Raw genomic sequence first — 27,063 nt, 5'->3', positions numbered from 1 at the left:
AAAGGAATTTAAACTGTGATTTCTTTGCCCCCCATAGCAACAGTAAAATAAGCCCTTTTGCCCTTGGCAAAGCAGAGCAGTGAGTGCTGAACAGCTTGTTTAAGAGGATCTGGGCTCATATATTTTTCAGGGCTTTAAGTAGAGGGCCTGCTACATTTCACAGGTGCACTTGTAAACAGCCGCCAGAAAAACTTAAAAAGGCCTGACATTTTAACTCGGTTGCCCAATGCTAAAAGAAAAAAGCTGTCCATCCACCCTGGACAGAGCTTGACCATGTTCTTCATACCTCTAGTCTCCCTCCTTCCAGCTACTACAAAACATCCCCCATTCCTCAACTCCCCTTCAACCCTCTTTCAGATGCCTTTCCTTAGCCCCTCAGGACACTGTGAGCCAGCTTCTAAACCTATCTCAGATTCAGCCAAAAAAACCTAAGCTGTGTGCTGAGAAGAGTGGGTTTCGAGCAAAAAGTGTGTGTTTAGACACTGACATGTCTTATCTTTGAAACACTGTAGAGGAAACAACAGAAACTGTAGGAGGAGGAACTCAGGCATCCCTCCATATATAGTATTCCAAGCTAAAATGAGCGCTGCCCTTGTATTCTGTGCAGTAGGCTGACAGGAGCCCTTGTTCTCTACGTCTGTTTGTTCATAAGCATTTAACATTGAGGCCTCGGCCGACCGACCCTCCTCTGACATGGCAGTCCAAAGGTCACAATTTCATGACAACAAGTAAGCAGCCAGCCAGCCTGGCCAGCTGGTTCTTGACAACAACACCAGTAGATTATAGAAGATAACATGGGAATCATCCCATTGCAAAGCCATGCTGGCCTGACTGAATATAGGCAGATCCCCACTCACTGTTACTAATAACACATATGGGGTTAGAGTGCGTAGGAGTAGGTGAAGAGAGGGGAAAAAGATCTATCAATAAAACAGCAAGAGGCTGATGAAGAACCGAAAGCTAAGTTGCCATTTCTTCTGTGGCCAATTTGCATTCCTTTTCTCGATCCATTTTTTTACAAAAGAAGAAAATAGCCCCTGCGTAAATGACGGGAAACGTCTAAACCTTAATTTACATAAACAGATATCACATCTGCTTTACTCTGTCAGGATCACATCTGCCTCTCTCTCCCTCCCCCTCTCTCCCCCCTCTCTAGTATTTTCCTCTAGCGCTGAAGAGAAGCAAACAGGCATCTGGTTTGCATCAAGCGTTCCTAACGACCTTATGTCTCTCATAGTCCACCACAGCCAAGAGAACAGGAGCAATACTCTTTCTGGACACAGTCAGAGACACACACACAAACAAAGAGGTGCACAGACCAAACCTACTATTAATATAAGTCAAAAAACGTAACCAACAAAAACACATAGAAACAACACTAAAACTTGAATTTTAACAACAACCTGGGAAGTGGGTGTGGCCATGAGAGGAGAGTGAATGACAGCCAGTCCATCCTCAGCGGGAGGGAAAAAGGAGAAGGAGTGACTGAGGGGTGTAGCAGTGGTGCAGAGCAGAAAGAGAGAGCTGCAGCTAGTAAGTTATCACAGAGAGGAAACGTTTGAATTGTCTCAAGACTATACCCGACAGGCAGGCAAGCAGCCGACACAATAAGAGCCATGGAGGGGGCAACCTGTTTCCACTGACTGATGTGGAAGGAGAGTGGTACTTTTACACACAGTTCCCACAGTCCTTACAGCAACCCATTAGAAAGCATTCTTCCCTGACAAAGGAGGGACAAAAGATGGCCTGTCTCCTTTTTTCTCTGCAGCAAGTAACTTATATGTTGAATGGCCACCCCTTATAACATTCCACTCAATGTGGAAAGTGCCTCTTCTTCTCATTTGAAATACAGACTGTCAAATTAAAATAAGCAGTTTCACCCAAACAAAACAACATTGTTTTCAATGTGTGAAATTTGTCTCCATATCAAAATAGGAGGAGCGGTCCCAGTCAGATTAACAGCTAATAGGCCAATTAACTCCATGGCTCTTACTTCCAGCCTGTTAATTGGCTGTTGTGTGAGGTGGGAGGTTGCTAGCTGGCATGTGGTTGGCCGGCAAGAGAGAGAGAGAAACCAGAGAGAGAGAGACCAGAGAGAGGGGGAAAGAGAGAAAGACCAGAGAGCGAGGGAGAGAGAGAGAGAAAGAGAGGGAGAGAGAGACCAGAGAGAGACCAGAGAGAGAAAGAGAGGCAGAGAGAGACACACAGTAGCCTGGCTCAGATTCAGGTTTATGTCTCTCTCCCTCTCCCGTTTGGCGGAGGTGTCCCAGATGAGCTGACCTAGCAGGCAGTAATCTTTCACAGGCATAGACAGGATCACACTACAGAGCAGAGACTTCTCAGAAGAAGCTCCCAAATCACATACTCCCCTCACACTGCGCCGACCACTAGAGCCAGAACGATACCAGTATCATAATACTCGTTAGTATCGTTGCAAGGAAACAACACACAAAGCGGCTTTAACTTCTTTAGTAAAACAGCCTTAATGTTGGAAACACACATCATTAAGTATTTTCCAAGCTATAGCACACAATATTTTACATACAGCAGATTTTTAAAGGACCAAAGAGTTACTGGTAGTGTCACAGCCCTACCGATAACCAGCACACACCTCCCTGACACCAGTGTATGAGATCTCTCCAAGAGCCTGGTGACACAAGATACCAATATACGGAACAGGGATGCGGGCAGCTGAGCAAACATTTAGGAAAACTACAATTCTGGAGGACCTATCATCCTTCCACTCCCTCCTCTTTACATTCTCTTCCTCTGTATCCGCTGCTAAAGCCACTTTCTACCACTCTGCATTTCCAGATTCTGTCTCTAACCCAAGGAAACTATTTTCCACCTTCTCCTTCCTCCTAGAGGCGTCACTACAGATACCCTGGTTCGAATCCAGGCTGTATCACAACCGCTGTGATTGGGAGTCCCATAGGGTGGCGCACAATTGGCCCAGTGTCGTTTGGCCTGTGTAGGCCGTCATTGTAAATAAGAATTTATTTCTTAACTGACTTGCCTAGTTAAATAAAATAAAATAAACAATCCTCCAACAGATCAGTGGATGACTTTAGAAAAAGGTTGATGATATCCGCTCCTCATTCACTCAGCCTACTGAGTCCACCGGTCTCACTCAAATAGAACTACCCTACGCCTTGACCTCTTTCTCTCCTCGCTCTCCAGATGACATCCTGTGACTAGTGAGGTCTGGCCGCCCCGACAACCTACCCGCTCGACCCCAAACCCTCCTCCCTTCACCAGACCTCTCTGGAGACCTCCCATTCCTCATCAACTCATCCTTGACCACTGGCTGTGTCCCCTCTGACCCGAGTTGCTCCCCGCCTCAAGAAACCAACTCATCTGACGTCAAAAACTATAGACCTGTATCCCTTCTTTCTTTTCTTTCCAAAACACTTGAGTGTGCTGTCTCTGATCAACTTTCTCGTTATCTCTCTCTATCTTCTTGACCCTAACCAGTCAGGCTTCAAGACAGGTCACTCAACCGAGACTGCTCTTCTCTGTGTCACGGAGGCTCTCCGCACTGCAAAGCTGAATCTCTCTCCTCGGTTCTCATCCTCGTAGATCTATCCGCCACCTTCGACACCGTGAACCATCAGACCCTCCTCTCCACCCTCTCAGGGCTGGGCGTCTCAGGTTCTGCACACTCTTTGATTGCATCCTACCTGTCAGGCCGCTCCTACCAGGTGACCTCTCCTCTTCTCTCTATACACCAAGTCACTCGGCTCCGTCATATCCTCACATGGTCTCTCCTATCATTGCTATGCGGATGACACTCAACTACTTTTCTCCTTCCCCCCTTCTGACACCCAGGTGGTGACACGCATCTCTGCGTGCCTGGCAGATATCTCAACTTGGAGGTTGGCCCACCACCTCAAGCTTAACCTCAACGGAACTGCTCTTCCTCCCAGGGAAGGCCTGCCCCCTCAAAGACCTCTCCATCACGGTTGACAACTCCAGTGTCACCCTACCAGAGTGCAAAGAACCTTGGAGTGACCCTGGATAACACCCTATCATTCTCTGCAAACATCAAAGCAGTGACCCGCTCCTGCAGGTTCATGCTCTACAACATCTGCAGTACAACCCTACCTCACACAGGAAGAGGCGAGATCCTAATCCAGGTCCTTGTCCTCTCCCGTCTGGACTACTGCAACTCGCTTTTGGCTGGGCTCCCCGCTTGTGCCATCAAACCCCTGCAACTTATCCAGAATGCTGAAGCCCGTCTGGTTTTCAACCTTCCCATGTTCTCTCATGACACTCCGCTCCTCTGCACACTCCACTGGCTTACAGTCAAAGCTTGCATACACTACAAGACCATGGTGCTAACCTACAGAACAGCAAGAGGAACTGCCCCTCCCTACCTTCAGGCTAACCCTACACCCCAACCCGATCACTCCATCTGCCACCTCGGGTCTCTTGGCCCTCCCACCCCTACGGGAGGGCAGCTCCCGCTCAGCCCAGGTTCCCCCTGAAGCTAGGACAGCTGCCCATCTTCCAAAAACATCTGAAACCCTACCTCTTCAAACAATATCTTAAATCCCCCCCCCCCTTCTAGCTTTGACTCTACTGAAAAATGTACTTTCTATGCCAGTGATATGTTTGTCCCACTTAGCTATCTTAAGATGAATGCACTAACTGTAAACACACACACACACACACACACAGGTGTTTGTGGGCCCATTCCAGCAGTGTTTGTTTGTGCTAAGAGGTGAATGTAAGAGGGCATGGTTTTGGAGGTGGTCAGTCCCTCCAGTCACAGGTGTCTATGCTCTGGTAATTAAAGCTGCAGTCGGTAGCTCATTAAACACCAAGATGAATGTCTTGTGATCCACAGGGCTCCAGGGGATTTTCCCATCCAGGCTAGGTAGAGGAGCTTTTCCTCCCTCTTTCTCTGTCTCTCTTCCCCCCCTCCTTCTCTCCTTCCCACTCTTCCCATCCATCCACAAGCAGCCGAGAGAGATGGACCAGTAGTGGTGCTGCTTGCTCCACAAAGTCTCTATTACTAATGAATGAACATTTCAAGAGCAGAGTAAGGGGAGAGAGCGCACCCGCCCGCCTAGCACCCAGGCACCCAGAGCCGGAGCTTTATTTAAAAGGAGCACGCGTGTGCCTAAATTGAAAAATGTTGGCGAACACAAAGAAATTTAGCACAATAAAACATATTTCAGATATTAACCCTTTCACACGTACCATCACACGGGGTGTGATCGTTCTACAGTGGTCCCTGAAGCGTACGATCACACCCCGTGTGATTAGAACAGTCATTTAGAACGCTCATTTAGAACGGCCAGTTTCGAATGACGCAACAATCAGCATTTGAGCTGGCCACACTTTTTTCAGAAACTATTTACACAAACAGTCCTTACAAAGTTATGTCCAGAATGTGAGCAGTTTATTTTTGGATGCAATGTTCAGATATTCACAGAAGTATCTATAGCATAACACAATCATCCTAACTGGAAAAATGTAGGCTACATTTGTCCTAGCGCTAACTGAGGAAAGATTGAAGCAACACAAGCGGTCATATTTTCTAACTCTCGGCTGACTAAACTATACCATGAATTAGCTAATAGCAATTACTATGTATAATTAATCACATCATGAGTGAGCTCACCATTGATCGAAATAATTAGGTAAAACACTTTCTAGAAATTGAAAGTAATCCGTCGATTAGTTTCAGCGCGCAGCCATGCATTGTTTCCTCACAGAAACCGAAGATAATAAGAGAAGACAAGATGAGTTTGGTCTGTTTACAGTATGCATGTTGAAGGGGTGTGTCATCTACTGTCGTTCACATCCCACCATTCATTTGCAGAAGTCCTCAAAAAATGAGTGAACTCTTACTCACCTCATTTTGTTATAACATCTTTGGTCAAACGGATGATTACTTGAAACCCAGAATGCATTGTATGTCAACAAACATGGCTCCATACACATAGCTGGAATTAGCTTAGCTCATCATAATCAGTACAACCTTCAAAACATTATTTTACACACATACTATGCGCCCATTACAATTTATGCAAAAATCGGAATGCATGATTTATCACGTGTAATTGAAAAACGTCAATAAAATACTAAATATATCAATAATACCACACAAAACATTTTCTGATAGTGATTTATTGATACAAATGGCGCGTGCATGCAGTCAATCACGGTAACCTCTCACCCCCACTCTGAGCCATTCAGTGTTGTTGTTTATGTAACAATAACATCCTGGAATGGAGAGAACGTTCGAACATCACGTGCATAAAAAAACTCACGCTGAGGCGACCGTTAGAGATATTTGGAACTCACGCGTGAAAGGGTTAAAAGCTAGAATCCTACATTTTTCTAGGCGCACTAGTGCTCCTAAATAAAAAATTCCAGGTTGCACAGCAAAATATTTTGCCGCATATGCAATTAAAATGGTCGCACTTTAGAGCCTTGTGGCCGCGTTCCTCCCAGTCCCCATCCTCATCTGTGATGCACTGCACCAGGCCCACAGCCCCCCCAGCCAGCCATCAGAGAACAGGGAGGGAAGGGGAAGGGGAGGGGGTCACATTCAGGAGATTAGCCCTGGAAAATGGATCCCAAAGCACAAAAGGCATCAACCCCCCCTGACTCTCTATCTCTAAAAAGTAAACTACAAGCCAGTCGAGTAGATTTATCCATTTACTTATCTCAGAAGCCTTTCGCGGCTGACACAGAGAACAGGGTCAAACCGAAGCGCTCAGAATCTTTAGCCTGGGTTAATAGGGAATATTGCTCACCAATTATCTTAGATCCACATCAACAGCCCTGCCGCTACAGTGCTGCTGCAACCACAACCAACCTTAATCCAAACAACCTCAAGCAAGCTTAACGTAATTGAGAGCGGTTACAGCTTGGTTGTGTTCAAATTGTATGCAGGACATCTGGGTGGGCAAACACTCATGTTTTTCCCCAGGTGTGGCCAGATAACAATACAAAGCCTTTTGGATATGTGTTGAGATAAGCCTGAACTACTCCATCTCACTTAATCATGTAATGTTTATCAGTTATATCCAGAAGGAGGAAAACTGACACTATTAAGGCAGTTGCACTTGTCAAGTGAAGTCTTAGACCGTTTTCACATTCATGATAGCAAAGGGAAATGCTGTTGTGTCGCGCACGATACTCGCCCGACAGTTGCCCCCCTCCGAGCACGTCAGCGTAAACAAAACCGTCTCGTCAAGCTCAACACTCCCACAGTATAAATGGTAAAAGCAGAGCAATGTTTTTGAAAGAGATTAAATTGTTTTATCTGAAATTTCAGTAACAGCCCGTTACATTCTGAAGTTGGGGGCCCAGAGTTTTTTGTGATCTGGCAGGCTAATCTAGGTAAAACTCCAGGAATAAAAAATGTCTAATCAGGTCATATGGTCAAAAAGAATCCTGCAAAAACCCCTGGCCCTAGGGAGGATGAAAATGTAAAAATCCTGTCAAACAAATCATGAAGCGAATCAGTCTAAACAATAGTACTTTGTCCCTTGTGTATTTAGGCAAATGCCAGCGCGCCACACGTTTTGTCGGCGGCCCTGCTGTGCGAATTGCCACACAATGCTACAAATGAAGAAACATAACCTATATGTATGATCTATATGCAATTTATTTTTGCATGGTGGGAATGGGCTTTAAATAAAACAGCTCAACATCTCAACTCCCCGGTGAATTATATCCACGTTTTCAGGCACAATTTGCTTTTACCAGATGTAGCCTAATGATCTGCATGATATTGATAAAGATGAAGCATGGGTTGTTGTACTGTTTGTAAGGTAGGCCTACTGTAATTTTATATTTGTATTAGAGGGGTAATCGTTCATCTTTGATAGGCTAACATTACTTGATGAAGACACGTTGTTAGCTTTAGCTAGCAGTACCTCTGTGTTTTTGTCTTGAAGCTAAAATGTAGTACCCGCAAAATGTCTCAACGTCTCAACGTCAACAGTGAAGAGGCGACTCCGGGATGCTGGCCTTCTAGGAAGAGTTGCAAAGAAAAAGCCATATCTCAGACTGGCCAATAAAAATAAAAGATTAAGATGGGCAAAAGAACACAGACACTTGACAGAGAAACTCTGCTTAGAAGGCCAGCATCCCGGAGTCGCCTCTTCGCTGTTGACGTTGAGACTGGTGTTTTGCAGGTACTATTTAATGAAGCTGCAAGGTGAGAACTTGTGAGGCGTCTGTTTCTCAAACTAGACTCCGTAATGTACTTGTCCTCTTGCTTGTGCACCGTGGCCTCCGACTTCTCTTTCTATTCTGATTAGAGACAGTTTGAGCTGTTCTGTGAAGGGAGTAGTACACATCGCTGTACAATATCTTCAGCTTCTTGGCCATTTCTCGCATGGATTAGCCTTCATTTCTCAGAACAAAAATAGACTGACGAGTTTCAGAAGAAAGTTCTTTGTTTCTGGCCATTTTGAGCCTGTAATCGTACCCACAAATGCTTATGATCCAGATACTCAACTAGTCTAAAGAAGGCCGGTTTTATTGCTTCTTTAATGAGTACAACAGTTTTCAGCTGTGCTAACATAATTGCAAAAGGGTGTTTTAATTATCAATTAGCCTTTTAAAATGATAAACTTGTATTAGCTAACACAACGTGCCATTGGAACACAGGAGTGATGTTTGTTGATAATGGGCCTCTGTACGCCTATGTACAGTGGGGGAAAAAAGTATTTGATCCCCTGCTGATTTTGTACGTTTGCCCACTTACAAAGAAATGATCAGTCTATAATTTTACTAGTAGGTGTATTTGAACAGTGAGAGACAGAATAACAACAAAAATATCCAGAAAAAAGCATGTCAAAAATGTTATAAAATGATTTGCATTTTAATGAGGGAAATAAGTATTTGACCCCTATGCAAAACATGACTTAGTACTTCGTGGTAAAACCCGTGTTGGCAATCACAGAGGTCAGACATTTCTTGTAGTTGGCCACCAGGTTTGCACACATCTCAGGAGGGATTTTGTCCCACTCCTCTTTGCAGATCTTCTCCAAGTCATTAAGGTTTCGAGGCTGACGTTTGGCAACTCGAACCTTCAGCTCCCTCCACAGATTTTCTATGGGATTAAGGTCTGGAGACTGGCTAGGCCACTCCAGGACCTTAATGTGCTTCTTCTTGAGCCACTCCTTTGTTGCCTTGGCCGTGTGTTTTGGGTCATTGTCATGCTGGAATACCCATCCACGACCCATTTTCAATGCCCTGGCTGAGGGAAGGAGGTTCTCACCCAAGATTTGACGGTGCATGGCCCCGTCCATCGTCCCTTTGATGCGGTGAAGTTGTCCTGTCCCCTTAGCAGAAAAACACCCCCAAAGCATAATGTTTCCACCTCCATGTTTGACGGTGGAGATGGTGTTCTTGGGGTCATAGGCAGCATTCCTCTTCCTCCAAACACGGCAAGTTGAGTTGATGTCAAAGAGCTCCATTTTGGTCTCATCTGACCACAACACTTTCACCAGTTGTCCTCTGAGTCATTCAGATGTTAATTGGCAAACTTCAGATGGTCATGTATATGTATTCTTGAGCAGGGGGACCTTGTGGGCGCAGCAGGATTTCAGTCCTTCACGGCGTAGTGTGTTACCAATTGTTTTCTTGGTGACTATGGTCCCAGCTGCCTTGAGATCATTGACAAGATCCTCCCGTGTAGTTCTGGGCTGATTCCTCACCGTTCTCATGATCATTGCAACTCCACGAGGTGAGATCTTGCATGGAGCTCCAGGCCGAGGGATATTGACAGTTCTTTTGTGTTTCTTCCATCTGCGAATAATCACACCAAATGTTGTCACCTTCTCACCAAGCTGCTTGGCGATGGTCTTGTAGCCCATTCCAGCCTTGTGTAGGTCTACAATCTTGTCCCTGACATCCTTGGAGAGCTCTTTGGTCTTGGCCATGGTGGAGAGTTTGGAATCTGATTGATTGATTGCTTCTGTGGACAGGTGTCTTTTTTACAGGTAACAAGCTGTGGTTAGGAGCACTCCCTTTAACCTGTTAGGGCTAGGGGGCAGCATTTGCACGTCTGGATAAAAAAAATTTACCCGATTTAATCTGGTTACTAATCCTACCCAGTAACTAGAATATGCATATACTTATTATATATGGATAGAAAACACTCTAAAGTTTCTAAAACTGTTTGAATGGTGTCTGTGAGTATAACAGAACTCATTTGGCAGGCAAAACCCTGAGACATTTTCTGACAGGAAGTGGATACCTGATGTGTTGTATTGACTTTAAACCTATCCCATTGAAAAACACAGGGGTTTAGGAATATGTTGGCACTTCCTATTGCTTCCACTAGATGTCACCAGCCTTTACAAAGTGTTTTGAGTCTTCTGGAGGGAGATCTGACCGAACAAGAGCCATGGAACGATGATGTCCCATTAGACACCTGGCGCGCGAGTTCATGTTGGGTACCCTCGTTCCAATACGTTATAAAAGAGTATGCATTCGTCCACCTTGAATATTATTCATGTTCTGGTTAAAAAAGGCCCTAATGATTTATGCTATACAACGTTTGACATGTTTGAACGAACGGAAATATATTTTTTCCCCTCGTTCATGACGAGAAGTCCGGCTGGCTTAGATCATGTGCGAACAAGACGGAGATTTTTGGACATAAATGATGAGCTTTTTTGAACAAAACTACATTCGTTATGGACCTGTGATACCTGGAAGTGACATCTGATGAAGAGAATCAAAAGGTAATGGATTATTTACATAGTATTTTCGATTTTAGATCTCCCCAACATGACGTCTAGTCTGTATCGCAACGCGTATTTTTCTGGGCGCAGTGCTCAGATTATTGCAAAGTGTGATTTCCCAGTAAGGTTATTTTTAAATCTGGCAAGTTGATTGCGTTCAAGAGATGTAAATCTATAATTCTTTAAATGACAATATAATATTTTACCAATGTTTTCTAATTTTAATTATTTAATTTGTGACGCTGACTTGACTGCCGGTTATTGGAGGGAAACGATTTCCTCAACATCAATGCCATAGTAAAACGCTGTTTTTGGATATAAATATGAACTTGATAGAACTAAAAATGCATGCATTGTCTAACATAATGTCCTAGGAGTGTCATCTGATGGAGATTGTAAAAGGTCAGTGCATCATTTTAGCTGGTTTTATGGTTTTGGTGACCCTGTCTTTGACTTGACAAAACATTACACACAACTCTTGTAAATGTACTGTCCTAACATACTCTAAATTTATGCTTTCGCCGTAAAACCTTTTTGAAATCGTAAAACGTGGTTAGATTAAGGAGATGTTTATCTTTCAAATGGTGTAAAATAGTTGTATTTTTGAAAAATTTGAATTTTGACATTTATTTGGATTCAAATTTGCCGCTCTTGAAATGCACCTGCTGTTGATGGAGTGCACCACGGGTGGCACGCTAGCGTCCCACCTAGCCCATAGAGGTTAAGAGTGTGCTCCTAATCTCAGCTCGTTACCTGTATAAAAGACACCTGGGAGCCAGAAATCTTTCTGATTGAGAGGGGGGCAAATACTTATTTCCCTCATTAAAATGCAAATCAATTTATAAAATTTTTGACATGCGTTTTTCTGGATGTTTTTGTTGTTATTCTGTCTCTCACTGTTCAAATAAACCTACCATTAAAATTATAGACTGATCCTTTCTTTGTCAGTGGGCAAACGTACAAAATCAGCAGGGGATCAAATACTTTTCCCCCCCACTGTAGATATTCCATTAAAAAACAGCTGTTTCCAGCTACAATAGTCATTTACAACATTAACAATGTCTACACTGTATTTCTGATCAATTTGATGTTATTTGATGGACAAATTATATATTTTTTCTTTCAAAAACAAGGACATTTCTAAGTGACCGCAAACTTTTGAACGGTAGTGTATGTGTGTGTGTGTGTGTGTGTATGTATGTATGTGCGTATGTGTGTGTGCACATGTCAAGCCTATTTCAGCCCTTCCCACTCAAATTAAAACACTTCACCTGTGAATATTGCCATTTTCATAAGCAGAAAAAGACAATAAAAAAGAACACACAGTAAACTAGGTCCGCGGCATATAAATTGTGTTTTAATCACACGTCCTTGAGCAACTGGCACAATCAAGATGTGCTCCTAGAGATAGTTTTGGAGTCGGTCGGAAAGGGAAAGGGGATACCTAGTCAGTTTTACAACTGAATGCATTCAACTGAAACGTGTCTTCCGCACTTAACTCAACCCCTCTGAATCAGAGAGGTGCGGAGGGCTGCCTTAATCGACATCCACATTGAAACGAAAGAGGCTGACAAAAACAACAATATGCATTCAATATTTTACTCTTTCCCACAGGATGGATGGATTTTCACCAGACGCCTCATTCAATCTGAGGGGCAGCCATCTTCACAGGTGTCAGGGCAAGGAAGAGAAACAAAGACCTGACCTGCAGACAAAAAGGAAAACTGGCTTGCTCTGCTCCTCCAGTGTACTGAAATATGCCCTTTGGAGCTTGGCGCTGCCCTGAGAGGTGCACATCAGAGCTGTTCTGAATAGTAAAGAATGGGCAGGCCTGGAAATGTGTAAAGACTTTGGCAGAGCCAACAAAAACTAACAAGAGCAGAGCTATGCCAGCAGATTATTAGTGCCACACACATCCATACTAAAATAAAACCCTTCAAAGAGAAGCTAAATTAAGCACATCTCCTTCCCCTCAGAACAAACATCCAAAACAACATAGTTGTCCATCCGTTAAACAGCAGAGGGACCATTGAAAGACAAGTGCACTCCTCTTTCCTCCCTCCCTCCCTCCCTCCTCTCTAGAGATCTGACCCAACATGCAGTAATAAATGAATGCGTGTGCTGCTCAGTTGTGGCACCCCAGGGAGCACAATGGAGATGACTGGGCTGATAAGAGATCCTGCTCTGCACAACAGACAACTCTCTTTCGTTCCCTTTAAACCCCCACACAGCAAGCTCATATTAGGCTGTTTTACATTAGTAAAATGTGTAGTAAGATCTATCTCTCTTCAACATCCGATTTGCATCTTTCTCTTTACAATATCCTTACATTAGCCTTGGATGTGGTGTGGCCAAAGCCACATTCCTGCGTTGTGTGTGTACAGCTACTAGCATTCCGTAAATACCATATTACAGACAAACAAAATAAGGACAGCGATTCAAACTATACAGGAGCTTCTCATCTAAACCACATTGCACACTTGCAAAAAAATGTGTGTCCTGGAACTAGTATGCGTCATCAAACTAGTGTAGCGTAAAGAGGCCCGCAGTCCAACTGCAATATAGAGGGGCTGATAGTGTGTATGGTTTCATAATAGCCACAAGAGTAAACACTTGAAAAGGTTGAATCAAACTGATACTAAACCAGAAGTTTTTTTTTACTTTTAAACTTTTGTTTCCGGGCTTCATCTGCTTGAGAAACTTTTTCAATTTCATCAGAAAGACGGGGAACTGACTGGCTGGGAGCCATGATTGCAAAGTGGAGCCTGCAGCTTGCAGTCTGCAGCCTTGGAGTCACCTGCGGCTGAGTGGAGGCTGGAGCAGAGGGAGGGAACAGGTAGGGAGGGCTGGTAATGCCCAGGGGAGAGAGAGGGAGGGAGAGATGAAGAAAAAGAAAGCGAGAGAGGGAGTGACTGCCATAGGAGGCAGGCCCACTTGGGCCTGGCAGAGCAGGAGGGAGGGATGAAGGGAGAGATGGAGGGAGGGAAAGGGGGCACACAAGTAGCAGGCACAGGAACCAGGGAGAAATTAACCACCAAACAATTACCCTCTCAGACAGACAGACCTCTGGTCCTAATTTCTATGCAAAAAAGATCAGTCGTTCTTTGAGCGCGGGAAGAAACCCTGCTGGCATTTATCTGTGGAGGATGCCCCTGGATAGGAGAGCGACTCCCCCCACCAGCTTCTAGGGCTGCCGGGGGGGAGGAGGGTATTTGCATGAGGATAAAACCCTATGCAAGCAGTTTAATTTTGCAATCGCGTCCGTTCGCTTGCTCAGAATAATTTTTTGTGCATGGCCACAGGAAGATTAGAATTGGTTTTCTCAAATGTCCTGATAAAGAACAGGCTAACAGAGTAACTTGTCCCCCTCCGACATGGGGAGAATAGTGCAGGGCCTAGCTAGCAGTCTGCCCCCCCCCCCCCCCTTCTCTCTCTCAAAGGGATTACTGGCCCACTGTTTACACAGAAATGGCACTTGCTCAAAATTAAAAGACTTTCTCAGGCCATTAATCTAATGAGCGTGGAAGGGGAAAATGAGCCGCCACCATTTCTGCTGCCGACATGAAAGGATATAACAGATTTTCATGTTTACCACCAACATTGCAATAAGGGGGGTTAAAAAAATGACAAACAAAAAAGTGCTTAACATTTCCAGGGATTACCCCAATTTGACTTGGACGGTTTGACGGAGGAAAAGGGCAAACCCATCAGCCACTTGCACGGAGGAAAAAGGGCAAGGTGTTAAGCAGCTGACAATGGCTGAATTCCAGATGACTGCCGATGGAACAGCCAGCCCGATCGCCGCCACTAAAACACACACGTTGTCACCATCTTCTGTGTTGCTTCACACTTTCACTGCCAGCACGCCAAGGAGAGGCTCCATCCCACTGCTGTCCACACACACACACAGTTCATTTAATGCTCCAGCCCTGCAGGTTATTACCGCAGCCCACCAGGGCTGGATTGGCTGCCATCACGCCATTTAGCTTCCACTTCCAGCCCACTTCAAGCACAACATGTCATAATGAAGGAGGGCCACGGGCCGGCTGTGTGTCTGTGTGCAGGTGTGTGTGTCATGGCTCAGACTCAGGAGTTCAATCTCCCAGCCAGAGAGCATGAATAAAGATGGTCTCTGTCCATCAACCACTGTTGCTGTAGAAAGAAAGAAATGTGAGAGGATGGAGGGAGGAGGGAAAAGAGAGAGAGCACCAGGCCAGACCTCCATGATGTGATAGGCTCGTTTCTGCATCGTTGCTCCTGCATATAAAACATTTCACAGAAGTCATGAGAGGAGGGATCCATTCCCCCCCACCCTCTTTTCTATCCTCCTTTTTAAATGGGAAGATGCGATAAGCTTTCTGATATTGCCTCGGCGACACAAAGTGCAGGGCGCTGCTTTATCGTGTGCTGGAGGGCAGAAGGCGCTTAGATGCCACGATAAGGCAGACAGTGCGTGCACACACACACACGCAGAAAGAAATAACTACGGTGGCTGTAGTGAGTGTTGACCTGCAGGTGAAGGCTGTTCTCTGCCAGGCTGGCTGCTTGTCATTTAGGGGATGAGGGGGAAACTAAGGGAGCTATCTGGTTAACACTATCACCTTCTAAGCTCTCACAGTGAATTGATCTCCCCAGAGTTCACAGCGTCAGTCAGCCTGACAATCAACCCCTGCCCCTGAACCTTGTAATATTTGACATTATACAACCAGCCCTTTAACTATCATCATTATCACCATAGGCTTAGGTATTGCTCTGAGGTCTGCAGCACTCAAGAGGCTCCTTTTCATGATCTTTTACAATAATCACCCATTTAACCAGCTCTGTAACCTTCGATGAATGCATAAAAAGGTTAATTGAAAGAAACATGAATCCCTCATTTATCTCTTGTGTGCAGCAAAGGCAATCTTAAACGTGGTCTGAGTGGGCCGTTGCTTGGACTGTATTCTTCAGTCTTATTTGTATTATTGTTTCATTCACCTGTCACTTCCCCCCTGCTACTCCCCCCCACGGACATTTATCCTGCCCCCACCCCCCAATCGACTATTTATAATTGTTACAGTTGTAAATATGTATATATTATTATTATTATTATTTGTATTATTGTTTCATTCACTTCTCTTTTTGACCTGCGCTGTTGGAGTTCAGAACTGAAGAATATCACTATATCCTGCAATTACATCTGTGACTAATAAAAATGTTAAAAATACATCTAACTACATTTTTTAAATTATAAGCCAAAGCCATCACACAGGCTTAATACTGCTGTTTCAAGTTATTGGACCATGGCAGGTATTCTATTCAGGTTAGCGTGAGTGTGTGTCTGTGTATGTACGTGCGCCCACTCCCTCTATCCTGTCTCACCTGTAAGTTCGTGATGGATCAGCTCTGCGAGGTTAGGGTCGTCCCCCCACCAGAACAGCCAGAGCTCCCTACGTCCGGGCCGCTGGCTCCGCCGCCACACACTCAGTACGTCCGCCTTGAGGCAGCGGCTGAAGCTGCACAGGATGGGGTCCTCCTCGGTCACCGGGAAGAGGATCGGCGCAGAGGTGGGGCCCTGCCACACATACCGCTTCCATTTGATCCCAGTCAGATCAGCCTGGGAGGGAGGGAGGGAGGGAGGGAGGGAGGGAGGGAGGGAGGGAGGGAGGGAGGGAGGGAGGGAGGGAGGGAGGGAGGGAGGGAGGGAGGGAGGGAGGGAGGGAGGGAGGGAGGGAGAGAGTCAGCCACTGCCACAGGAGCCAGGTACCCGTGGGTAAACATTTTAACACTAGAAAGGCCATGGGGATCATTTTGAAATTGCCCCCTCCATATATTTAACACACGTACTGTATATTGTTAGAATTTCGAGATCACGAACAGAATGTGTTATAAGCAGTTTGAAGAGGAAATGTCATTTTTTCAGTGGGGCGCCAAAAAGTGACTTTTTTGAAATCCTCCTACATTGTCACATGCAGGTAAGATGCTTCTATATAGTATCAGAAAGCACAGATTCTGAGGTTTCCAAAACACTTAACATTGCCAAATATCTATCAAAATTGAAGAGATGAGCTCTATTTCAAAATATCACTTTTTCCAAGAACAACCACTATTCAATGCGCTCCACAGGTGAACAATCGGCAACAGAAAGCTATGATCCCTTATTAATGTTACTTGTTAAATACACTTCAATCAGTGTAGATTGAGACAATTGAGACATGGATTTGTGCCATTCAAAGGTTGAATGGGCAAGACAAAAGATTTAAGTGCCTTTGAATGGGGTATGGTAGTGGGTGCCAGGCGCACCGGTTTGTGTCAAGAACTGCAACACTGCTGATTTTTTCATGCTCAACAGTTTCCTGGTGTATCAAGAATGGTCCATTGAGGCTGTTCTGTGGGCAAAAGAGGGGGATGCAACGCAACATTAGGAAGGTGTTCCTAATGTTCGGCATACTCAGTGTATGTATTAGACTGTTAGAATGTTAAGTCAAAATGAGTCCTTATTGGCCTGAAAGCAGGTCCAAAGAGGCCAGGACTTCTAGTGTTACAGTAAACGTTTAAAAAGCAAAAGCATTCATTCTCCTTTATGGAGCCTCCGCCTCATCAGGAGGAACACTTATGACAAGAAGACACACAGGCAGGCAGCCACAGGAATAGAAAAACAAAGAGAGATAGAGGAAAGGGAGATGGGAAAACAGAGAGAGAGCGAGGAGAAAGAGACAGAGATAGAGGCAGAGGGAGGAGAGAGATCGAGGAAGAAGATAACAATATGGACAGAGGAGAGATAGCAGAAGGAGAGAGATAAAGGAAGACGTAGAGTGTTGGATTGAGATGATAGATAGATCGATCGATCGATCGATCGATCGATCGATCGATCGATCGATCGATCGATAGATAGATAGATAGATAGATAGATAGATAGATAGATAGATAGATAGATAGATAGATAGATAGATAGATAGATAGATAGATAGATAGATAGATAGATAGATAGATAGATAGGTAACAAGAGGAAAGGCTTCATTATAAACAGAAAGAATCGTGGCTCAAGAGAGAAGCAGCAAAAAAAGCCTTGGCTTGTTTTTGTTCCAATTGTGTGCACTTTAGCTTCAGGTGCTTTCAATCTCAACATGAACAACATGAACAACATGTTCAATGCTCTAATAACAAAACCTCCCTAATGCTTGTAAATGGGCTCTGACCACCTTAATCCTTTTTAATGATGAGTGCTTTGGGGAGTGTGCTCTATATAAGCAAACATTGTCCGGCTTTTATAGAGAGGGGGAACACAACTCAGAGAAATTCATTGGTTGTAAATCACTAGCAGCAGCACAGAGTACTACAGGGTTATGAAGTGTTAAACCAGGAACATTACGCTCCACTGCTACAGCTGCCTGCCTACCCCTGGCGGCTGGCTGAGGCTCATCAGAAAGCAGGCCCTACGTACAGCATTTAACCTGTTGGGGCTAGGGGGCAGTATTTTCACGGCTGGATAAAAAAACGTACCCGATTTAATCTGGTTACTAATCCTACCCAGTAACTAGAATATGCATATACTTATTATATATGGATAGAAAACACCCTAAAGTTTCTAAAACTGTTTGAATGGTGTCTGTGAGTATAACAGAACTCATTTGGCAGGCAAAACCCTGAGACATTTTCTGACAGGAAGTGGATACCTGATGTGTTGAATTACCTTTAAGCCTATGCCATTGAAACACACAGGGGTTGATTAATGTTTTGGCACTTCCTATTGCTTCCACTAGATGTCACCAGCCTTTACAAAGTGTTTTGAGTCTTTTACTGTGAGATCTGACCGAACAAGAGCCATGGAACGGTGATGGCCGATTAGACTCTGGCGCGCGAGTTCATGTTGGGTACCCTCGTTCCAATACGTTATAAAAGAGAATGCATTCGTCCACCTTGAATATTATTCATGTTCTGGTTAAAAAGGCACTAATGATTTATGCTATACAACGTTTGACATGTTTGAACGAACGTAAATATATTTTTTCCCCTCGTTCATGACGAGAAGTCCGGCTGGCTTAGATCATGTGCTAACAACACGGAGCTTTTTGGATATAAATGATGAGCTTTTTTGAACAAAACTACATTCGTTATGGACCTGGGATTCCTGGAAGTGACATCTGATGAAGAGAATCAAAGGTAATGGATTATTTACATAGTATTTTCGATTTTAGATCTCTCCAACATGGCCGTTTGCTATACAGACAAAGCATATTTTTCTGGGCGCAGTGCTCAGATTATTGCAAAGTGTGATTTCCCAGTAAGGTTATTTTTAAATCTGGCAAGTTGATTGCGTTCAAGAGATGTAAATCTATAATTCTTTAAATGACAATATAATATTTTACCAATGTTTTCTAATTTTAATTATTTAATTTGTGGTGCTGACTTGACTGACGGTTATTGGAGGGAAACGATTTCCTCAACATCAATGCCATAGTAAAACGCTGTTTTTGGATATAAATATGAACTTGATAGAACTAAAAATGCATGCATTGTCTAACATAATGTCCTAGGAGTGTCATCTGATGGAGATTGTAAAAGGTTAGTGCATCATTTTAGCTGGTTTTATGGTTTTGGTGACGCCTGGCTTTGAATTGACAAAACATTACACACAGCTATTGTCAATGTACTCTCCTAACATAATCTAACTTTATGCTTTCGCCGTAAAACCTTTTTGAAATCGGACAACGTGGTTAGATTAAGGAGATGTTTATCTTTCAAAGGGTGTAAGATAGTTGTATGTTTGAAAAATTTGAATTTTGACATTTATTTGGTTTCAAATTTGCCGCTCTTGAAATGCACCTGCTGTTGATAGGGTGCACCACGGGTGGCACGCTAGCGTCCCACATAGCCCCAACAAGTTAACACCATAGTACCCTCCAAACTCGTCATTAAGATCGAGATTCTGGGTCTTGACTCCACCCTGTGCAACTGGGTCCTGGACTTTCTGACGGGCCGCCCCCAGGTGGTGAAGGTAGGAAACAACATCTCCACCCCGCTGATCCTCAACACTGGGGCCCCACAAGGGTGCGTTCTCAGCCCTCTCCTGTACTCCCTGTTCACCCATGACTGCGTGGCCATGCACGCCTCCAACTCAATCATCTAGTTTGCAGACGACACTACAGTGGTAGGCTGTATTACCAACAACAATGAGACGGCCTACAGGGAGGAGGTGAGGGCCCTCGGAGTGTGGTGTCAGGAAAATAACCTCTCACTCAACGTCAACAAAACAAAGGAGATAATCGTGGACTTCAGGAAACAGCAGAGGGAGCACCCCCCCATCCACATCGACGGAACAGTAGTGGAAAAGGTGGAACGTTTTCAGTTTCTCGGAGTACACATCAAAAAATGGTCCACCCACACAGACAGCGTAGTGAAGAAGGTGCAACAGCGCCTCTTCAACCTCAGGAGGCTGAAAAAATGTTGCTTGTCAACTAAAACACTCACAAACTTTTACAGACGCACAATCGAGAGCGTCCTGTCGGGCTGTATCACCGCCTGGTACGGCAACTGCTCCGTCCACAACTGCAAGCTCTCCAGAGGGTAGTGCGGTCTGCACAACGCACAGGGCAAACTACCTGCCCTCTAGGACACTTACAGCACCCAATGTCACAAGAAGGCCAAAAAGATAATCAAGGACAACAACCACCCGAACCACTGCCTGTTCACCCCGCTATCATCCAGAAGGCGAGGTCAGTATAGGTGCATCAAAGCTGGGACCGAGAGACTGAACAGCTTCTATCTCAAGGCCATCAGACTGTTAAACAGCCATCACTAACATAGAGGCTGCTGGCAACATACAGACTCAAATCTCTGGCCACTTTTATAAATGGACGTAATAAAGGTATCACTAGTCACTTTAAATAACGCCACTTTAATATGTTTACATGTCCTACATTTCTCATCTCATATGTATATACTGTATTCTATACATCTACTGCATCTTGCCTATGCCGTACGGCCATCGCTCATCCATATATTTATATGTACATATTCTTATTCATCCCTTTACATTTGTGTGTATAAGGTAGTCGTTGTGATTTTGTTAGATTACTTGTTAGATATTACTGCACTGTTGGAACTAGAAGCACAAGCATTTTCCTATACTCGCATTAACATCTGCTAACCATGGGTATGTAACCAATAAAAATGTATTTTATTTTACGTACAACCAGTCAGCGCTTCCTGTGTCCATGTCCTACACTGAGGCCATACACTGTCTCTCACACACACCACCCACCTCCGAATACATCATGCCTTCCAGTGTTTTAGGCTTACACTCAGTGCCCATGTCATACACTGAAACACAGCAAAGACCAACACTACCATCACAACCTATCTATCTATCCTTGCAGCACGGCAGACAACTGATTTGCATGAACTGGGCCTACTACAGTTTCTTGAGACGGGCTATTTTCCGCTGCCAGGTGATATATTCAAGTTGACAAACTGTCACTTTCTCTTTGTTAGAAATAGACAATTACAATTAAATTGGCGGGTAAATTTAAATCAATGTAAACACTACGAGTGTGAGCGAATGATTAAGCCTGGTTGTGGTAGCGGCGCACTAGTCTTTAGCCTAGCCTAGACGGCTATAAACAGGGAGATCACTAGTCTTTAGCCTAGCCTAGACGGCTATAAACTGGGAGATCACTAGTCTTTAGCCTAGCCTAGACGGCTATAAACTGGGAGATCACTAGTCTTTAGCCTAGCCTAGACGGCTATAAACTGGGAGATCACTAGTCTTTAGCCTAGCCTAGACGGGTATAAACTGGGAGATCACTAGTCTTTAGCCTAGCCTAGACGGCTATAAACTGGGAGATCACTAGTCTTTAGTCTAGCCTAGACGGGTATAAACTGGGAGATTAGTGGTGGGGGTTGGTGTTGTCAAAACAGAGCGCTCTGTGGTGTGGATCACAACAACAAGTTAGTTATCCATTATAACATGGCAGCCAGGAAGGCCATACGCTGGCCACAGTGGCCAGTCAGAATGCTACAGATATCAAAACACTACAATGATCTAACTAGAATATGATGAGCAACAGTAACTACAAAATATAGATTTTTTTTAAAGAGATTTTATACCAAATATTGAAAGCTCATAGGCTGTTGAGTTTAGTGCCACAATCTATCAAATTTATAAGATATGACTACAAAAAAAAATGACTTTCCTCAACACTACTCTTTCCCACGTGTCCCTACATGTTTTTCATTGCTAGGATTTATTGTGATTGGCAGGCACACCAACTCCCAGCTTCTTCATGCATTACCAATTCATCAAGCAACATCATAGGAAATATCTCACATCAGGAATTTTGCTCAAGGGCATTCAAACGCTGTTCCAGTCAAGACATCATTCACAAGCCCATATTAATTTATCATATAGGCCTATAGCCTACCGGTTCATCAAGTATGCGCTACTGTACAGCTGTACAGCTTATTCCTTTCACCAGTATACTACTACTGTTGCTGCAGTTTCTGTTTCAGAAACTTCATCCACCAAGCCCTCTCTCTCTCATGGTGGCAGACATAGTGGTGTGAGGAACTACCTGACACCTGCATCTTGCAGAGAAACATCTGTGCTGCAAGGAAAGAAAAGGGAGGGGAAAAACTGTGTGAAACCAGATCGTCTGCAATTATAGAAACTGACTGTTTCTGAAACGGGTGGCGCTTGGACTGTAAGCCTGCATATATGCCCGTCTTACTTATTCTTCTTCAGAAATGCATTTTCATCGCACAATCCATTCTTTTGATGAAAGCTCTGAATTGTTTTTAGGTTTTTTCCGTCAATGTTAGGCTTTTCAAAGCCGCGGAATGGCCGCTCTCCCTGTCAAAGATCAAGTCCAAGCTTTCAATCCATAAACTAGGCTATTATTCTCTGCTAATATTATCTGGCAATCTTCCAGAGGCAGATTGCGCCAGCAAAAGTCTGTGTGCCTTCTGCAGTCAATCAATCAATCTATCTTTTTAAAATCTACATCTGAGTTACAGTCTGAACGTGTCAGAGAAACCTGTGTGCTTCCTTCAAACTGACATGAGTGTTAGTATAATGCTCAGGTATGTAAGCAACTGTGTATGCAAAATGTCCTCCCACCAGAAGTGCAAGAACCGGGTACGAGTTAAGATTCCTTTTTCAGATGCCGAGGCCTTCAGGCCAAACTCCCATAGCGGCTATAGGGGAATCTGAGGGCAAAGCCATTTGACAGACTCAGAAAGTTTATGTAAAATCTGTCTGGGATTTGCAGGTTACGACCCCTCCTTTCGTCAGATGCTCACCTTCCCTCTCACAGCTCCAGGTCCCATTGTGGAACACACTAAGTGCCAACAGCTGCCTTCCCTTCCCTTGCTTTCCCTTCCTGCTATTCTCCCTCCCAGCGACTTCAGATTCCCCTATAGCCGCTTTACTCCAAGTGCAATAGCTCAAATGAGCAAAAAGGTGTAATGAGTTCGCACTCAAAAAGATATTGCATAAAGCTTACTTCATTATTCGATTTTCAATAGTTCAAATGAAGATGTTGGACTTACATGCACTTTAAGCACTAAAGATTTTGACATGCAAACCTTTGCACTATCATGCCAACTTTTTGTAAATATTCTGTATATATTAGTGATAGGGGAAGAAATCGATACAGTTACATATCGCATTTTTAATTTTGGACAATATTATATCAATATTTGACTCCAAGTATCGATTTGTAAAAAGTGTTTTGCTACTGCAGGTAGCATTAGCTACCACTAGTAGACTGTACGTGCGGCAAAACTCCGGTATTTTTCATCACAAAGCTTGTTCTCCATCTTCTTTGTAAATAGTGAGCCAGCGTGTTTTCAGAACTTTTGTATATATTGCCCTGACTGATCAAAACGCGTTTCTCATGCTCTCTCGTCTCTCTGCAGCAGACATATAGCGAGAAAGATGTTTGGAGCATCAAATCGCAATATATTTAGAATCATGAGAATCACAATACATATCCCAGCAAGTACATATCTGTTGTTTTTTTCTGTTGTTGTGTTTTACATTTTAATGTGATCTTGTCTGTATGTACTTTGACTGCTGCTAAATGAATTTCCTCTAGGACATTAAAGTTTTCAGAATTTTCTGAATCAGAGACAAGCAACAGGTGAAGTTGCTCAAACCATCCCCGAGCAGACAGATAGACATCCCACCACCACTACTAGCATCTCTCTGTGTCACGGTCTCACCCTCCCACTGCAAAACATGAAACTAGTCTGTTTGCATCTTGGAAAACTCTGGAGAAATGCAAATCCACTCGGTCTACAGCATTTCCAGCAGCACAGGCTTTTGTCACTGTTGCAGTGTCTGTTCTAATCCTGCCTGGCCCAAAATGAGCGTTACAATAACTATCTTCTACTCAAGGCTGAAAACTTATCCTGACAAAAGACATAGTCTAGCAGGGCCGTTGTGACGTGACTATTGATTTATGAAAATAATGTGCTATAACACATACCAATTAATCTACAAACAAACTTCACCACCCAGAAATTTGCAAGCAAAAGCCGCTTAACTTAAAAAACAAACGAGAATTATACATTTTAAAAAACATTGCAATAAGACTCCTGAGAACCATTAGCTATGGGAAAAGTGCCAAGCTGTGTTCACTGCATTCTTTCAGCCTAAAACCACAATGCCTGTTCAGAGTGTGAGTCATACAGGACCGCAAACAGCAGCACTGGTCTCATGCTCATCTCAGTCTGCAGTAAAATGTCTCCCAACTATTGCAATACAGCAACTAGTCATTCACTTCTAGCCTGTCCTGTTCATTCAGCTTTACTGTCAAATGCTTTGGAAAAGGACGATTCAAGTCCATCAATATTTATCTATTTAACCTTCATGAAGGGGAATTGTTCATCTCTGTCATACAGTACATACTGTACAGAAAAAAATGCTATGCATTGCTGGAAACATATAGTTGGCGCACTACTGAGAAGTTCATAGATTGGTCTAGCTTGTAGTAGGAGTGCGAGGGACAAGACGGAACGTCTGAGCTTTTTCCTTGAGTCTATTATGTACTTTTGGTTGTGTATTTTGATAGCTATATCATTCAATTGTTTTACGACTGACTAGCAACAGTATCAATCAGCACTATGAGAACTAAGACATTCAAATAAATACACAGATATAAAACAAAACAGTGAATTGCATTAATATGTCATGAAAAATGTATTCAACTTGAAAACTTGCCAGACGGGATGTAAGTACTACATTCTAAAGAGATGCATTAACAATATCCAAGAGTACATGGTTGTTTCTTAATATTTCAGCTCTTTTAGGTGAGCACGAGCCAAGAATGTAAACAACAAATGATTGGAAAGCAAACTTGACAACTTCAAAGGAAAAGTATAAGCCCGCAAATACGCTACAATTTATCAGTAGCTAAACTCTTCATTGGCTACTTAAAAGAAACAATGTAGCAATCAATGTATCGTCACAACTACATGGGCCCACTGACAACAACAACACGATAGAACATGGAAGTTGACATTAGAAGCCAATGTTCACGAGCCTTTACTTTCCATGATCGAATGCCAAATGTTTCTTCCATTTAGCTAGTTTGCTATTTGTGCAAATGAACAACATTGCAAGCTAATTAGCAGGCTAGCCAACTGCTTGGGTTTATTTTAAGGTCACATAAATAAGATACACAATGCATGCGATAAAAAGCATAATGATATGGAACGTTAATTCAACCAAGTAAACAACTAGACAAAAATGTAATCATGCATGGTATTCAACGTTGCTATAGATAGCTAGGTAGCTAGGATGTTTATCATCACCACACGTTACATTAGTTGCACTTTTTTTGCCTAAAACTCTCAGGGCTGGAATGCATTGGATATGATCAAACTGAAAATGTGTGATGGCAAACAGCATGCATGCAGCTGCAAGTGACAGATAACACTATTATTCTTTAATCTTGCACAACTTCAAAGTATGCAAATAAACATTGCCTTAGTGAATGATGTTTGAATTGCAGTGCTCGACAGGCCCTGCCTGCTTTTCCATTGCTGTGGCTACTAACGTTAGCTCGCTCTTTTCAGCTAGTTAAAAATGGCTGCTTTTCCTTTAGTTTTAAATCTCTTACCAGACAGAATAGATTGGAGTGGCAATCCTCCAAGCTGGCCCCGTTTGGTACAAAACAAGAACTCATCCTTTCACAGCGAGATCGAACATTCCATCATTTCAGTTCCCGGGAAAATAAAGACAGATTTTCAAATGTATTTTGCAAGATGTATAATAAGGTAATAAACGATAATTATTTTTAAACAATTGGCTGGAGAATGTTATTCAACAACCCTTCGAATGCTATTGTCCGCCCTAAAATAAAAGCAGTCAAAATATCGCCTCCACAACCTCTCTATCGACCTCTCGAATACACATGAAATAAAACATTTAAATGTAGCGAAAAATGCTCTTAAAACAAAAAGAAAAGGAGAGCAAAGAAGCAACTATCCCCCTCCCCCTTAGCTTAAAACGGTTTTTGCTAAAAACGTTACTCTACTCCTCCATCACCATCAAAATCAATCTAAAAACGAATAACATCCTTAAAAACCAATCGGAAATTGGCATATGCCTATCTCTACGGTCATTTTAACCATTATTTCGGTCTCTGATCCTTCTGGTTCCATTTGAATTCATGGATTCCTTTCTTTAATGGCGGCCACAGGGAGAACTCTGCCTCCAAAAGCCTATTGGCTCATTGTGGTCATGAGGGGTGTAATAACACTGTAACTGATGGGTATTGCCGCTAGGCGAGAGCAAGAGGCGCTACTGAGCAACCAGATTCTGTTACTAATGATCAAACCTTTAAATTTACCCACTTTCACAGTGCACCACCTAGTGCATACACAAAGAAATGTATCCATTCCTTGCATCAACATTTACATCATACGGTGTGTGGCCTTGCAATCACAGCAAAGCCCTAAAAACTTTCACCTAATCGAATGTGTCAGTGTAGGCGGGGGTACAATGTAACACTATTATAACACTATTGTAATGCTGTAGTAACATAAAGCACGCGCGACGCTAATACAATGCACGAGTTGCCCAGGCCACAAGTACCATGAACTGTGACAAATTACTGTTGCGCCATTCTGAGAACAAATTATATTAACAAATGTGCTGTCAAGCGTTCAAGATTATTGAATACAGTCGGCCATGATGAAGTAGCTATTTTACTCAATAATTTAAACCCAAAAGGTGACTGCACTTGTTATTTTTTATTTTTGAAAAAAATGTTTATACAATTGATACTGAGCTTTGATCTTGCATTTGTATGAAAATGTGTTAGGTTAATACTTTTCAGATAATTGATTGTGATGA

At 43.3% G+C, this 27,063-nt stretch overlaps 1 protein-coding gene across 1 annotated transcript in view; it reads right to left on the bottom strand.

Annotated features, from left to right (window-relative positions):
* Positions 1-26,425, bottom strand: part of med13a (mediator complex subunit 13a) — a 119,357-nt gene extending 92,932 nt beyond the window's left edge. The window contains exons 1-2 of the mRNA XM_014137886.2: positions 25,826-26,425; positions 16,083-16,317 (exon numbers count right to left, since the gene is read on the bottom strand). Of these exons, the coding sequence (XP_013993361.2) occupies positions 16,083-16,317; positions 25,826-25,891 (301 nt within the window). The 5' untranslated portion in view covers positions 25,892-26,425. The remainder of the gene's footprint in view (positions 1-16,082; positions 16,318-25,825) is intronic.
* Between the last annotated feature and the right edge of the window lie 638 nt (positions 26,426-27,063).

This window comes from Salmo salar, chromosome ssa13, assembly GCF_905237065.1.
Source record: "Salmo salar chromosome ssa13, Ssal_v3.1, whole genome shotgun sequence".
Classification (NCBI taxonomy): Eukaryota; Metazoa; Chordata; class Actinopteri; order Salmoniformes; family Salmonidae; genus Salmo; species Salmo salar.
The sequence above is the reverse complement of the archived record's forward strand: the minus strand, read 5'-3'. Positions and strand labels throughout refer to the sequence as shown.